General features: G+C 40.8%; 2 protein-coding genes across 4 annotated transcripts; one reads left to right on the top strand and one right to left on the bottom strand.

The window, feature by feature from the left end:
* Window positions 1–119: 119 nt before the first annotated feature.
* On the bottom strand, window positions 120–11,225 carry PMS2 (PMS1 homolog 2, mismatch repair system component). Of its 3 annotated transcripts, none has more exons than XM_064673054.1 (15): window positions 11,095–11,225; window positions 10,720–10,859; window positions 10,051–10,137; window positions 9,197–9,299; window positions 8,344–8,527; window positions 7,682–7,849; window positions 6,407–6,504; window positions 5,581–5,680; window positions 5,203–5,287; window positions 4,658–4,810; window positions 2,756–3,650; window positions 1,777–1,944; window positions 1,192–1,292; window positions 928–1,097; window positions 120–543 (listed from the first exon to the last, which is right to left on the bottom strand). In XM_064673054.1, exons 1-15 carry the CDS (start codon window positions 11,112–11,114, stop codon window positions 400–402), a joined length of 2,616 nt encoding a protein of 871 aa, XP_064529124.1. In that variant the 5' UTR covers window positions 11,115–11,225; the 3' UTR covers window positions 120–399. The 3 variants fall into 3 exon arrangements, with proteins under 3 accessions (XP_064529124.1, XP_064529125.1, XP_064529127.1); XM_064673055.1 differs by having other exon boundaries at window positions 6,407–6,498; XM_064673057.1 differs by lacking the exon at window positions 1,777–1,944.
* Window positions 11,226–11,368: 143 nt separating this feature from the next.
* AIMP2 (aminoacyl tRNA synthetase complex interacting multifunctional protein 2) lies at window positions 11,369–14,925 on the top strand. The gene is made up of 4 exons (XM_064673065.1): window positions 11,369–11,525; window positions 13,021–13,227; window positions 13,720–13,951; window positions 14,404–14,925. The coding sequence occupies exons 1-4, from the start codon at window positions 11,406–11,408 to the stop codon at window positions 14,787–14,789; spliced, it is 945 nt and encodes a 314-aa protein (XP_064529135.1). The 5' UTR covers window positions 11,369–11,405; the 3' UTR covers window positions 14,790–14,925.
* Window positions 14,926–14,932: the final 7 nt, after the last annotated feature.

The following is a 14,932-nucleotide window of genomic DNA, read 5'->3' as shown; positions in this document are numbered from 1 at the left end:
GTATAAACACAGAGGAGTTAGTATTTGTTCTATGGCATTACTAGAGACTTAAATTCACATTCCACTTCATTTTAAGAATCAGTGTATTTGCTGTAAATGAGGTTCACCTACTCATGATCTTTATATATAAACATCTATATTTATTTTATGAAAGTTTTGATTGCTGCACAAATAAGTAATACACATAAGTAAACTTCAGTAAAAGTTATTTACACATGAGTTCCAGTATTGCTGACTGGAGAGGAATAACAATGAAACCCTGCTGAATGCCTTCAAGTGCTATTGTTTCCAACTTTGAAAACTGGCTAAAATCCTTTTACTTAAAATAAAAGAGTCACGGTAAAAGCTCAAAATACCACCAAGAATTAAAATTAACAATGTTAATAAGCAGGAACTGACTTATTCTGGTGAAATCATGTCTAAACTGACTATGTGTCTCATAGTAGGCCTTCCATGGGGGCAGTTCCAGGGATGCTCAATCTCACCCATATGGGTGACCAGTTTTCTCATTTCCTGCACATTCAGTGCAGTTCCAATCATCACCTGCAAGGAAAGGAGAAAAAATAAATTATTATTTCCTTCCTCCATACTGACAGCTGACACACACCAGAGCAGTACTTCAGCTACCACAGTGAGTAAGTTCCGTGCAAGGCATTTAAAGCAAACAAACCTACCAGAGGATCAGGAGACAAAACACACCTAACACAGTGTTCATAAGTGCACTAGTTTGGAACACAATAAAAAACTACCAGAGATGTTTCCCGAGTTCCACTAGATAAAAACATGAGGAACAGAACAAAGGATATCAGCTGATGACACTCAACAGTAAATAAACTTCCCCTGCAATGCATATGCAGAGATAGCCACCTACAATACATCAGAAAATCTGGCATTTATTTGAAACCAAGCATCAATTGCAGCACTTACAGACTTTCTGCAAGCTCGAGAAGCAAACATCTGTCTGACCCTGGAGGGCCTGCACATGACTCCAGGGCAGTCACTCAACATGAAGATCAGCTCATCGATGTCTTGGGGACCAAAAATCCAGTTTTTGCTTGTTGGCAACGATACCAATTTAACTCTTTGAGTTACAGGAGCTGAAAGATTTGCAATGATAATAAAGATACAGAGCAATACAGGAAATTACTTTTTCTTGAGAGAAAAACTACTTTAAAACTGGTCCAAACTCACCATTTTCATCTATGACAAAATCAAACCCATTTTTTTTGAATATTTCCAGGTTTTCAATCAATACAGTTTCATTTACTGCTGTTAAATTGAGATTTTGAGGCCTGAAAGAGAGAGAAAAAGATGGTATTGCATAGGTACACAGTGCAGAGCACTTAAGACAGGCTTCAGAAGCAATCTAGAGATACTAATACAGAGCTCTCTATTGAAACATTTCCCTCTGCTTTGTTAAAAAAGAAATCTCACCACTGAACAGTTACTTCCAAGTGTTACTCAACAGAATTCAGTCCGTTGCCAGCATTCCTTGTGCAGGAACAGTCTCCAATATCCTCACTGGATGCTTAACAAACTGTGGGTTGCCATGTAAGGCCACGGGGAGATCTCTCTGACCCTTCCTTGCTGCACAGCTACAGCTGCATCCAGGGAATTTATTTTTCATGTGAGGATTGACTCTTTGAAACACTGAATACAAACCCAACTTGAGTCTCAAGTGTTCTGAATGTGTGAAATGCTGCATAATCAGTTATCCTTCTGAAACACTGAATTAAGCTTAGAAAATGTTATTGTTATAACACTGGAAATACTTACACTATCAGCTTCTGACCTTGGAGGACAGTGTGTTGTTGCAACATCTCAAAGTTGTATTTCTCATCAGTAGCATGTTGGTCAATTATGAAAAGATCAGAATTCAACTTTGTTATTATAAACCCTAAATTGAACTGGCCAATGATTTCCATTTTTGCAAACATTTCTTTACTGTATACAAAAAACATAGAGATTATAAATTACACCTCTTCAGTTTTCATGTTAAACTGTAAAACTTGTGCAGAACACACTTCACATTAAAAAAAAAAAATCACATTTAAGTGGGATATAAATGTGGAAAAGTAGAGTTATCTGGGATCTGCCACTGACTGATGAGGCCATATCTGGCAGAACACAATCCATCATTAAGACAGGACTCGTTCAGGATTCTCCCATTTGTGATAACAAAATTAGAAGCAGGCAGTACAGCAATAGTCCAAGTGAACAATACTGAAGATGGCATCATGGTTTTCAAGGCAGTTGCCTTAATCTGCCTCCTTTTCACAGTTACAAGACTTTCCTATGACATTCTTTAAATCCAAATATTAACAAATCACAGACTTTTACTGTCCAGTGACCATCTGAACGTAACTTATTTTTCCAGCCATATCTCCCCACATTTCACATTCACACGAGGAGGACTATGAGCTGTACAGTCTTTTCAGATTGTTCTTATCTGTCATGAAATTTGGTATTCCTCTGACTGCACTGCAGTTTACAAGGCTGAACTAAGCCAAATCTATAATGTTTGTGGCCTTTTTATAGTGCCTTTTCCACATTCTGTTTGCACTTAGTTCAAATAGCTGCTCTGTCAGTAAAATAACTCATCAAATAGACATTTTAATGACATTTAATAAAACACAGACCCAAAGCTAACAGGTACCTGCAAGCCCCCTGCCCACTCCCAAAGACAGAATTTACATTTTTTTCTTAACTCATTTTATTAATTGATGAACAAAATGTGTTAAGAAAGTGGAAATACCTGATTTCTTTTCTTAATTCATCTTCTGCTACTTTATTGTCCCCAGGACTAATTTTTGCTTTAAATCTTCTGTAATTTTCTGTTTCTGTCCTTTTCTGTTGTTGCTGTATTACCTTTTTGACCTTTTCTGCCAAAACCTTCATGGAGAATTCAAGAGGCACAATTCTCCTTTTAACTTCCACCAGTACATCAGCAGAAGTGTTCTTCACTTCAGGGTATTTACCTGCCTCCAAATCCTCTGCTTTGCTTTTAAAGTTTCTGCTTTTCAAACGTTTTACTCTTGGAGAGGAACTATTGGCTTCTTGAGAGAACTTACTTTGGTCAGTCCTGTCGTTCTCTTGATCTGACTTAGGTTCAGTGCCCCAGACCTGACCATCACAGTCCAATGATTTCTTACTGCATCCAGCAGTTTGAAGACATTCACTTTGAAGTTGTTCTTCTGTGCTACAGAATTCTTCTTCAGAATTAATTGCACTTTCACTATTGATGCAGCTCCCAGCCTCTGGTGTACTACATCCAGCATCTGACTCAGAAATGCTACAGAATCCAGAATCTGAGTTATCTTCTAATTTTCTCAAGTATTTGCTCAGAATTGACCCCTTTGAGTCCATCTTATGACAACCCCCAGGCTCCTTAGTGAACACAGCTTTTTGAGTCTTTCCAGTACTCACAGTGGCATCAAGTAACTTTTGTCTGGGAGAACTGTGCTGCTGTTTTACCTTTTTAGGGCTTCGAAAATTACCCTCTGGTGTTTGATGGAGGGAGAAGGACTCCCTTAATCCAGCAAGAGTCATTGTTCTTTTGCCTTCACTGCTTGGACTTTCAGTCTCAGAGTCAGACAGCATTTCTACCTGAGGTTTTTCTGTCTCTTCAGGAAGAGTCTTCTTCAAATTGCCTGATAAAATCAGAATAAAGAATATTTCAAGATTTTAAGTTAGCTGGAAACACGAATTAAATGATGTGCTTTAGTAAAGGGAATGAAAAGAGGTAGAAAAATAGCAAACTGCTCAAAGGAGCCCTTATGCTTCAGACAATGAGTATGGGGCTGAAATGCATTAATATCAAACAGAAAAGCAGCTACATCTTGGAGACACTTAATGGCACTAGTGAGAATGAATTTATAGTCTCCTTTTAAACTGGAACAGCAATCAGTCCCATCAGCACATTTATTTATATTATCAAAGGAGTTCAATGACTGAGTGACAATGAAAAGTGAATTGCTCTTGCACTTTAATGGTCATTATAAAATTCCATTGGCAAAGTGTTAGGGAGCTGACACAATAGGCACTTGTAATATGGGATCTGCAGGTTATTGCAGGACTTCAACCTCGCAAACTGTCACTCCAACATGTATTTTACTAAAGATTAATTTAAAATAACAGTAAGAATCAGGCTAAAGCTGATTCTATACATCAGTAAAAAAGAAAATTAGAAGGGGTTCTGTTGAATGAAAGGAGGAGGATGAGGTGGTGTTAACACAGAAAAGCAATCTTGAAAGACTGTACAGTCACAAGAGAATCATCACTTTCTTAGATATCATAAAAGAATCTAAGTTAAAATCCAATAAACTCATACTCAATTTTCAGATTTTATTTATGAGCCCTTAACTATTCTTTCTCAAGGACATTTAAGTAAAGGAAACACAGATCTCTTCCAATATCCTGGGAGAAATCTTTCAAGCATTACCAATTAATTTTGTGTTAATTTTTTTCTCACAAAGTTGACTGTAAATCATGCTGTGCTTTCATGTGCCATTTCCCTAACAATCACTTAATAACTTAGGGTTCTCCTTTATTTTTATTTATTAACTTTTTTCATGTATTCTTTGAGTTTTTAAAACCACATATTTCCATCTTCAGTTCTCTACCATATATAACACACAAAACTCCCACACTGTCCTACCTGCAATGTCCAGAAGCTTCTGATTGACATTCAGTTTGTTAACATCACTACCAAACATTTGCATCAGAGAAGTTTTTAGAATTGCTAATAAAAACTTCTCCTCCTGAAGTAAAATTTGCCTTTTGTCGGGAGTTACATTAATGTCAACACACTCTGGAAAAAAAAAAAAAGAAGGAAAAATAACCACTTAACAAATAAAATGAAATATTACTGGAAAGAATTATCTTCTGTTTTGTTTGCTGTTTTGTCTGCAACTGTCTCAACATTCCAGCAAACAAAAACATGATACAAGTTTTCTTGTACTTAGGCTAACTTTAAGATTGCCTTTTTTTCATTTTTTAAGATAAGTTACTTTTGAGTATAGAAAAAGAAGAGGGGGGAAAATAGTGGAACCACTGCTACACCCTATCACTCCCTCACCAACTGTGAATAAAAAATCCCCAAAGTGCAGGAAGTCATGCAGATGAAAGCTACAAAATTCTCTAAATAAAAACTTCATTGAATAATAAAGTTACTGAAATTACTGAAAACTATTCATAACTTACCAGAATCTACCCCAATGTTAAGGACAACAAATGGGTACTGGTGTTTATTGTGTAAGTGATAAACTTCATTCACAATCTTGACAACCTGCAGAAAAGATGAAAAAACAAAAACTTCAATACTATTATCATCTATTTCCCACCACTATATGTTATTTAAGTCTCTTCAAAACAATTAATGCTCTAAATCTTATATTGTGTGATTGAGCTTTGGTTCGGACAAACGGACACAATGACAACAAAAACCTGAGACACAGGAACTTGCACCATCAAGCCACAAACACATATATGAGCTACTCATATAGCATACTGAAATCCTGAGGTTTTCAGAGAAAATTGAACCAGTTAGTGATGGTAATGCTGGAAAAATGAAACCCTCACCTTTGCTGGGTCACAGGGGCGTTGGTTGATAAAGAAGAACTGTCTGTCTGTTGTACTCCTTCCAACACCGTGATCACAGCGAGAAATGAAGCCTGTGATCCTGTTGGATAACAATCATATAAGGGTCAGGGAAAATGGAGGAGAAAAGCAAAACAAAAGTATTTTAGAAGGGCCTTAGAGAAACACTATTACACAGCATCAGTAAATATGTGTAAAGTATTTCCTCTCCCAATTCCTTATCTGACAAAGGCTAATTGTTCAGCTCCAAAAAGGCAACAGACAATTGAAAAGTAGCTTGCTCTGGTTTCATAGAAAGTAGCATTTGTAATTTTCCTGCTCTGAGAGCAGAAGAGAGGTCAGCTGTGAACTGTCTTTGGCAAACAGATGCATCGGTATCTGCCCAATCTCAGGTATAGTGAGAGATAAAGAAAGTACACTTCAAGAAAGTAAAGGGTAATTTGCTTCCACAAACTGATCCACATTCATCTCATACCATTTCTCAGTAATGCCACTGAAGAAACACAAGCATAAACACAGATACAATTCATCCACATCCAATTACTCAGAGCACTGACAAAGCTGGCATTCAGGAGACTAAGTAATACAGAACTAATTAGGACATAAGGAATAGTTTTGTTCTTCCCAACACCTTGGTCATGAATTACCTTCTTAAATCAAGTGATGGTCTTTCCAAACTGTACACCAGTATTTACTATGCTCTTCCTAGTTACTTTAATACTGTTGACCACCACACTTTTTTTTTTTTTTAAATATTAGTTTATGGTAAAATGTCACCAGCAACAGTGGGTTGTACTTTCCTAATTACCTGTACAGATTTGGTGGCATGTCAGCAGTGTTGAGTCCATATTCTTCACAAACAGCTTCACTAGGAGGGAGCTGAACAAAAGGAATAAGGCTCTGCAACTTAAAAAAAAAAAAAAAGAGCTGAAACATCTAATCTGCACAGATTTTCCCTTCTATTTTATTGTTACTTATTAGCCTTAAAATTTATTTGATAAAATGGTGGGGTTTTGCTGACCAAATCAAACACTTAAAACACCCAAAGCTACTAGAGGACAGTTGCACTGCTCACTGAGAACCAGAACAATGCCTGAATGAACAGCTGTTCTCATCCTCTGATATCACAACCTTGGCCTCAGTTCCTTCCCAGACCCTGGCTTTAAAATGTACATAGACAGAACAACACAATGATTGACAGTTTGGACTCTCCAGCTCCACACATATGACCTAATCATGTTTTATGAAAAAAGACAAAGCAAAAACAGTAACAGAAGGTTATTTTGAAAGAACAATTAAACTATTAGAAAATATGTATTATTTGAACCACAAGCTCCCTAAGAATAGCTTTGTTTACCACAAACATTTTCCCAGTCATGCCACTATGATTTTTCTGTCATTAGAGCACCTTCTACTGATTTTAAATTAAATATTTGGTACTATAAAAGCAGGCTATAAGCTAAACATTCCATTCACATAACACTCAATTTTCAGCTGCGCTTGTTGCCATGTGGAAAGACAAAGTTACAGCCCCAGCATGAACAGGCTTTAAAAGCTCTGCATGGGCACTTGTGGAAGGAAAAAGTGCTTATCAACAACCAGCAGCTGTCAACCACTCAGTATTTCTGATGGTTGTAATATACAGTTGTGGGAAGGATGTTTTTAAGCTCTTTTTCATCTTTGCTTTCATCTAGAGGATAACAATTATTTTTATAGCTATTACCTAGAAGGCATCAAAGTCTACACCATTTTTAGGATTTTTTAAATTGCTTGTTCTTGTGACCTACAGACCATTTTCTGGCACAACAGCTCTTAAAACTGGCTTCAGAGAGATATTAAGCAGTAACTCCATCTCCTAAATCATTCTCTTCCCTCAAAACATCTCTGAGCAGACTCTGGAATCCAGGAGAATCTGTGGAGGCTGCGATGTTTCTCCTTTTTCAGCCTGTAGGGTTCGCTACAAATCAACACTTGCTCCAACCTCTCCCGGTTTTAAAGGGTTCCCACAACCCTCGGCTTATTAGATAATACAAATCTCTCTATACAGCTACATTGTCTCTCTTTTCAACAACAAAACTGATACCTGTTTTTGTCCAAATACTGCTCCAATGTTTTCCTTCAAACTAGGACTTCCAGCAGTGGATATCACACAGCTTTTTCTCCCTTGGCCAACTTGATTAGTGCAGTTAATCCGCACTCCTTTGGAACCAATACAGTATGCCTGCAACAGCTGCACCATTTTTGCATATTCCTATCAGAGAAAAACAGAAAAGTCATGTTTATATGAAATGTCTCTTCTTAAAGCACAGATGCATGAACAAAGCATTCAGTATTTGCAAGTAGCACAAAAAGGGGGGGTGAGTTTGATAATTTTTAAAATCTTTACAAAGTAAATTTAAAAATATATATATATGTGAAAAATAGTGCTTTAAAAACCAAACAGCATGTTTACAAGACTGATATTTAGCCACGACATAGCGGTCTCTGATTTTGAAATACACAGAAGTGATGATGATATGGATCATTTTCAAAATCTGAAAATTCTGAATGCACCTCTAAGCCCAGTTACTGCCAAACAGGAAAGAAAAGCAGACAAGGAGACTCTTTTCTTATTTGATTCAGATTTAAGACAGGCATGAAATACTCAGACATAATCAATGTATTCTGCAGAGAACCGAATTTCATTCAGCAGGAAATAAATTCTGGGGTGTGACACTCCTTTGGGTTCAGAATTTCTGAGCATACCTTTTTAATGTTTCTCTGGAACTCTTTATGCCGCACAGGTAAGGTGTAGAACAGCTGCTGCACACTCACAGTTGTGCCCTGCTGGCGGGGCACAGGAGTTCTCTGAGTCATTTTACCATTGTGATCAAACACCAAACGAGTCCCAACCTTTGCTGACTTGTGACGGGTGAAAATGGTAACATCACTAATGGAAGGGAAGAGGCAACAGAATCATTCCCTGAGCACTGTGTCATCTATTCCTCATGACAATCAGGCATAGAAACTACAGCAATGAAAACTAACACATGCAACTAAAAACATGCTCTTCAGAGAGTGGAATGTTTTCCTTGCTACCACACAAACATTTTTATTTGTATCCCTTTCATATAAAATGTATCCTCTCTTATAAAATGCAAAGTTAAAGTCTGGGTTTGATAGATACCAGCAGGATATTCTCCATGCACAGCACTGTGGACAAAAACTGATTTAAAAGGTATAGTTGGTCTGAGAGGAATTTAAGTACAGTTTTAATGAGTCACAGAGAGCAAACAGCACTTAGATATGACAGAGCTTTACATCAGAGGATCAAACACTCATGCAAGTACACAGATCCATCCTGTAAAGACCTGCACACTTACATTTTGCACATAAAATGACCAGTTAGGTGCTTAGAATCATAGAGTAATTTCAGATGCTGAGAACCACAGAATAATTTTGGTTGGAAAGAACTCAGGATGTCATGCAACTTACTGCTCAAAATTGACCTGGAAGTTTCCAAAGCCTTGTTTTATCAACACCGGTAAACTTAAAAGGTGGGGTTTGTTGGTTTTGTGTATATAGTAACTTTCTACTAACAGTAAATAATAATAATTACCTTAATGCACACAGTGAACTCAAAGCTTCACCTCGAAACCCAAATGTTTCAACATGTATCAGATCAGAAAAATCTTGTATCTTTGAGGTATGATGTTTCAGAGCTGGAAAAGGATATTTCAAATAGATATCTCATTTCAAAGTGACACTGGTCTAGGCAAGTAACTTTTGCATCCATGTCAAGAAGCAAAAAACCTTCTGTATTATTCATTGTATTTTACATAATGATTAAAGACAAAATACTGCTTCCTTTCCCTTTTTGCTATAAACAAGATCTCTTTAAAATCCTCAGCTATACCTGTTATGCCATCCTCACAGCCCAGCTGTTACATGAAGAAAGAAATATGATTTCTGTTGTGGTGGCTAGTTAGATTCATCACACAGTATTGCTTCTGCTTCCACTCTGTGCAATTTAAAACCAGCAAATGCAAAATCTGACAATCAACACAATGTCAGTTCACCTCCAGAAAAACTCCAGTTCATAATTCACCGCTCCAAGGCAGTCACTTCCATCAAGCTCAACTCCTTCAACAATGACTGAGGATTCAACATGAATGAATCTAAATGAACATTTATAGGATTTTCTCCTCTGTGATTATTTCTGTTATTTGTGCCATTTAAAAAAGCAATCAAACCAGAGACTATTTCTGAGCTACAAGAACTATAACCACAAGAGGACTATAGAGGTCCAGTCTAGTTTTGCTCAAGCCTTGCAGGTCACACACACATTATGTAAAAGCCAAGTATCCATTAAATAAGATTAAACTTTGGAAATTTGTTTTGAAAAAGTTGCTTTCTTACTGAAATTTGCTTTCAAAATGTCCAAATATAAATTATAAAAAAAATTTAACTTACTCAAGCCTTCAAAGTTTTCCTCTTCCACTCCATCTCCATTATCCGAGACCTCTATCAGTTCTGCTCCATGATCTTTAAGTTTTATATCTACAAAATTGAGTCATAGAGTATTTTAATTCGGTATGTTTACACATGGTATTCAGTATAAATTCTGTACCTGAAGTAAATTTATCAAATAACAGTTTTTCATGTCAAACTTGAACAATAATAATAATAAAAAAAATAATCCTGACAGCTGGCAAAAGCTAGGGCAATGTAGCGCAAACCAGCCTGTACTTGCAGGTATTCAGCTTCACTGAACTTCTGCCAGAGCAGAAGTTTTCCCAGTTATCCCAGCCACCATCCTGGGAGCTCTGGAAACTGCAGCCCTGCCTTAACCCTGTGCGAGCCCAAGGCTGGCAGAGCCTGATCACCGCTGCTGCACAGGCCACACACCTTACCGAGTGGCCAAGGGGGCTACAAGTTAAATAACACAAACTCACGTGATTCTAGGAATGCAGATGAATCTTGGGAATCAAAATGTTTTATTAATCTGACCTGTAAAATCACTGCAAACACGCTTGGCCCGCACAGTATTTGCCCAGATTTGCTAACACACACACTCTGCTTTGAGGAAAAAGACGTACTTTAGAAGCCTATGAAAAATTTTGAAATTCGATGAAGAGTTACCGATGTTGGTCGCTCCGGCATCCAGGCTGTTCTCCACCAGCTCTTTGACGGCAGTGCCGAGGTTCAGCACCACCTGTCCCGAGCAGATCCGATGGACAGACTGGCGGTCGATGGGCCGGATGGCTCCGGCGGGCGGCGGGCTGGGAGAGGGACGGGAACACACGGCAGTGAAGTGCTGGTGCCTCGGGCGAGGGGAGCAGGGAGGGCAAACACCGCTACCCGGGGGGACCGCACTCAAACCCCCTCAGGCTTCCCCGAGCGAGGGGAGGCGGGAACCGAGAGGTGCCGGAACCGTGCGGGGAGCGCGGCTGCCGTGAGGGGACAGAAGCGGCCCGGGCGGGGGGTTCCGAGGCAGGGCCCGGGATAGGCACTCACCAGAGCTCAGCCGCCTCCATCGGGATCCCGACGGGACGAGACGCGCCCCGCTCCCCTCAGGCTCCGTCCCTGCCGGGTCACAGCCCACCTGCCCCACAGGGCCCCACTCCGCGGGCTCAGCCCCGCCCGCCGCCCTTTGGGGACCCGCTGAGCCGCGCTACGCTGGCCAATGGCGAGAAGGCGTGGGGGAGAACCGGCGTTCTATTGGTCGCCGCGCGTGTCAGTAAGGCGGTGCCGTCCCTTACGGCCCAATGGGCGCGGGGGTGGGCGGGCCGGCGGCGGGCGCGGGCGCGGGGCTGGCGGGGGCCGCCATGCGCACGATGTACAAGGTGCGGCCGCTGCACAGCGCGGAGCTGCCGCCGGGGCACCTGCCCACCTGCATGTACCGCCTGCCCAACCTGCACCGCGCCCCCGGCACCGCCGCCCCGCAGGTAACGAGCGGGGGAGCGCCGGGGGGGACGCGTGGAAGGACGTGCTCGGGCCGCGGCCCACGCTGCTCGGCCCTGCGGCGCCGGCTCCGCGCCGCCAGCGACTCGTCCCGGGGTTAAATAAGCTCAGCGATATCAGGAGCTTCTCTGTAATGTTTTTAAAGCTTTCGGTGGTTGTCAGCTTGGCTTTTCTGGGCTCTCGTGTCCCCGTCTGGGTTTCTGTGCCCGATGGCCGTGCCCTGCTCCCTGCCCGCCCGGCGGTCCGGCCTCCTTCCTCTGCTGCATCATCGCTCCGCTGGCTCTGCCCCGTTTCTTCACCCAGCTCCACACCCTCCATTTCGAGTTTCAGCTGCTTCTTTCTTAAATAAGGAAAACATGCGAGATCCTGCCATACATCGGTCTAGCTGATCACAGCCTCTCTCCAGTGCCAGCAATGCTCTGAATTCTCCCAGGCCGCTCGTGCCCGGTTTTAGCTCGATGGCATCACAGGTTTTCAGTGAGGACTTGCTGTGCCCTCCCCCGGGTGGAGATACTTGGGCAGAACTTCACAGGAACGATTACTAAGATGCCTTCCCATTCCAACAGCAAGCTATTACCTACCTGTCTCTTCTCAGAGTGGTTTTTACTTCGGGAAATTGTGTACTAGTTAAATAATGGTCACTTAAGAGGTCTTTCCTTGTCTTTGAGACTGTTGTGTTAAGTGGGTATAAAGATTCTACTTGGATACCATATTTGCTATCTATCTGTTAGGCTGCAAGTAGTAGCTTGCATTATAGGTTGGGTTTCATAATCCTTATTCAGGACGCTTAGAAATGGATTATATAAAGATTTTTCTTGAACGTTACTCTAAGTTTGTAGACTTAAAACCTCCCACAGGAATACATTTTTCATCTTTTAAAGGAGGTTGTAAGGTAAGAGGCTTCTAATGTAATTGAGATAACAATAAGCTGTATTGGTATTGATTTGTAACAAAGCCTGTGGTCTTTTTTTCTCTATATTCTCTGAAACAAAGAATGACTACATAAAGTGATTTCATACAATACACCATTCAGAGTTTTTTACTTTTATTAACTGCCTGAATTGTAAAAAGTTTCTTTGTTTGGCAGCCTGAGCACAAACTTACCCATCTGCTCTTCTGGGCTGAAGAGAACCTGACAAGCTAACTTAAACTTCCTTTTTTCAGTTTTCATTCAGCACTTCACTGCCAGCTTTTAAGTTCTGTGTTTGTGGTCTGATTTTTACTATGTTATGGAGTTTGCTGTAGTTAATGCTTTAAAAATATGTTAAGCAGGAGGATTTCAGAGATGGATTAAGTAACCCATCATACCACAGTCATACTGACAAAAGAAAAGAGATGCAAGCCCGTGACATTGGCGATGTTCTGGCTATTTGAATGTGCTTGAAGTCTTTTCAAAACTTCTTGTCAAGTGAGCCATGGATGATTTTGACACTGAGCTGAGTGAACATTTATGTGGCCTTGTTTTTCTCTCTCCTCTAGGAAGAGGTTGACCCATCACTTCAAGCACTCGAGTCCCGCCAGGAGGAGATTCTCAAGCGGTTGTATGAACTGAAGAGTGCTGTGGATGGGCTCTCAAAGATGATACAAACCCCAGATGCTGACTTTGATGTAACAAATATCATTCAAACTGATGAATTCTCTCCTTTGACAACAAATGGAGCAGATTTAGATTTGATGCTTGGAAAGGTAAGTTTGGTTGGGCAGGTACATTGGTAGGTGCTTTCTCAACACTCAGTTTTCAGGGCTGGAAGGCTGGCATTGAAACCTGGGACACTCAGATAACCTACAACTACCATTTCATTTTGGGCATCCAGATTATAGATACAAACATTTAGAAGTACTAATCCTATACATGCTCATTTGGATATAATTGCAAGCTAGAACTGTTAATTTTGACATTACAACGGCTGGTTTCTTGTTTGTTACTAAACTGGGAGTTTTAACTTTGGCTTCAGATTGGACTAGAATTTACCTCAGCCACGTCCTTGAATTTGAGGAAGAAACATGTTTAAAGGTTTAAACAAGTTTTAAATGTCCAAACTTGAATTGATTTACTTGAATATCATTACAATTTGATATACACATGCATGGCTATGTACATTTTGGTGTCAAATGAAAGCACTACTTACAAGTATGATCTGGAATGTGGCTTTGCTGAATGTTTTACTTTCCATTCAGGATTATGGTGCCCTGAAAGATGTTGTCATCAATGCAAATCCTTCCCAACCTCCACTGTCCCTGTTAGTGCTACATAGTCTGCTTTGTGAACGATACAAAATATTATCAGCTGTCCACACACATTCATCAGTGAAAAGTGTGCCAGAAAACCTCCTGAAATGCTTTGGAGATCAAACTAAGAAGCAGCCACGTCACGAGTATCAGTTGGGTTTTACTCTGATTTGGAAGGATGGTAAGAATGAAATTTGTATTTTACAGTAGGTGAGAAAATTAAACTTGTGCTGTAAAACCTCGCCACCAGATGCCTTGGTGTCTTTGTGCTGACACGAGGTGGATATGTAGTGCATACATATGTAGTGCTCTCTTTTCCTGGCTGTGAACAGTGATGGCACAGAGGAAGATTTGGTTTGTAGTTACAGCTGTTCATAGGCACATGGCATTGACAGGGTTGTTTGTACCCACAGGATATTTTTGGGGTTTTCACTTCCTACAAATAAAGTAGCTAGAACAGAAATTAAGTGGGAGATTTGGCTCAAGTTTTCAAGAAGTGATCTCTTTATCCTAGAAGGCTGAAAATTGTTCATCAGGCTCATGATGTTAACAGTGTTATTGGCATCACAAGTAAAATACCTCATGGAATTGCCATTCTATTTAACTTTTTTTTTTCCCTTGTGTTAATTTCAGTTCCAAAGCCCCAGATGAAGTTCAGCATCCAAACAATGTGCCCGATAGAAGGAGAGGGGAACATCGCTCGCTTCCTCTTTTCCCTGTTTGGCCCCAAGTACAACGCAGTTACCTCAACGCTGATCGACAGCTGGGTGGACACAGCCATCTTCCAGCTGCAGGAAGGCAGCAGCAAGGAGAGGGGAGCAGTGCTGCGCTCCATGAACGCTGCCCTGGGCAGGAGCTCGTGGCTGGTGGGCAGCGAGCTGTCGGTGGCAGACGTGGTGGCCTGGTGTGCCCTGCAGCACACGGGCACTGCCAACACCGCCCCCGCCAACGTGCAGAAGTGGATGAAGTCCTGTGAGAACCTGGCACCTTTCAGCTCTGTGATGAAGCTGCTCAAGTGAGCCTGTGCTCCTCATACGGGTGTCATTTTAATCTTGTTCCACCTCAGGCCTGCTGTAGTGTGAGTCCTTTCTGGGCTCTGTATTTATGTTCTGCACTTGGACGGAATTCTGAAGTCAATAAAAACACTACAGCTGCCTTTTGA

The sequence above is a fragment of the Pseudopipra pipra genome, chromosome 16, assembly GCF_036250125.1.
Source record: "Pseudopipra pipra isolate bDixPip1 chromosome 16, bDixPip1.hap1, whole genome shotgun sequence".
Taxonomy (NCBI): Eukaryota; Metazoa; Chordata; class Aves; order Passeriformes; family Pipridae; genus Pseudopipra; species Pseudopipra pipra.
This window is presented reverse-complemented; position numbering and strand designations above follow the sequence as displayed.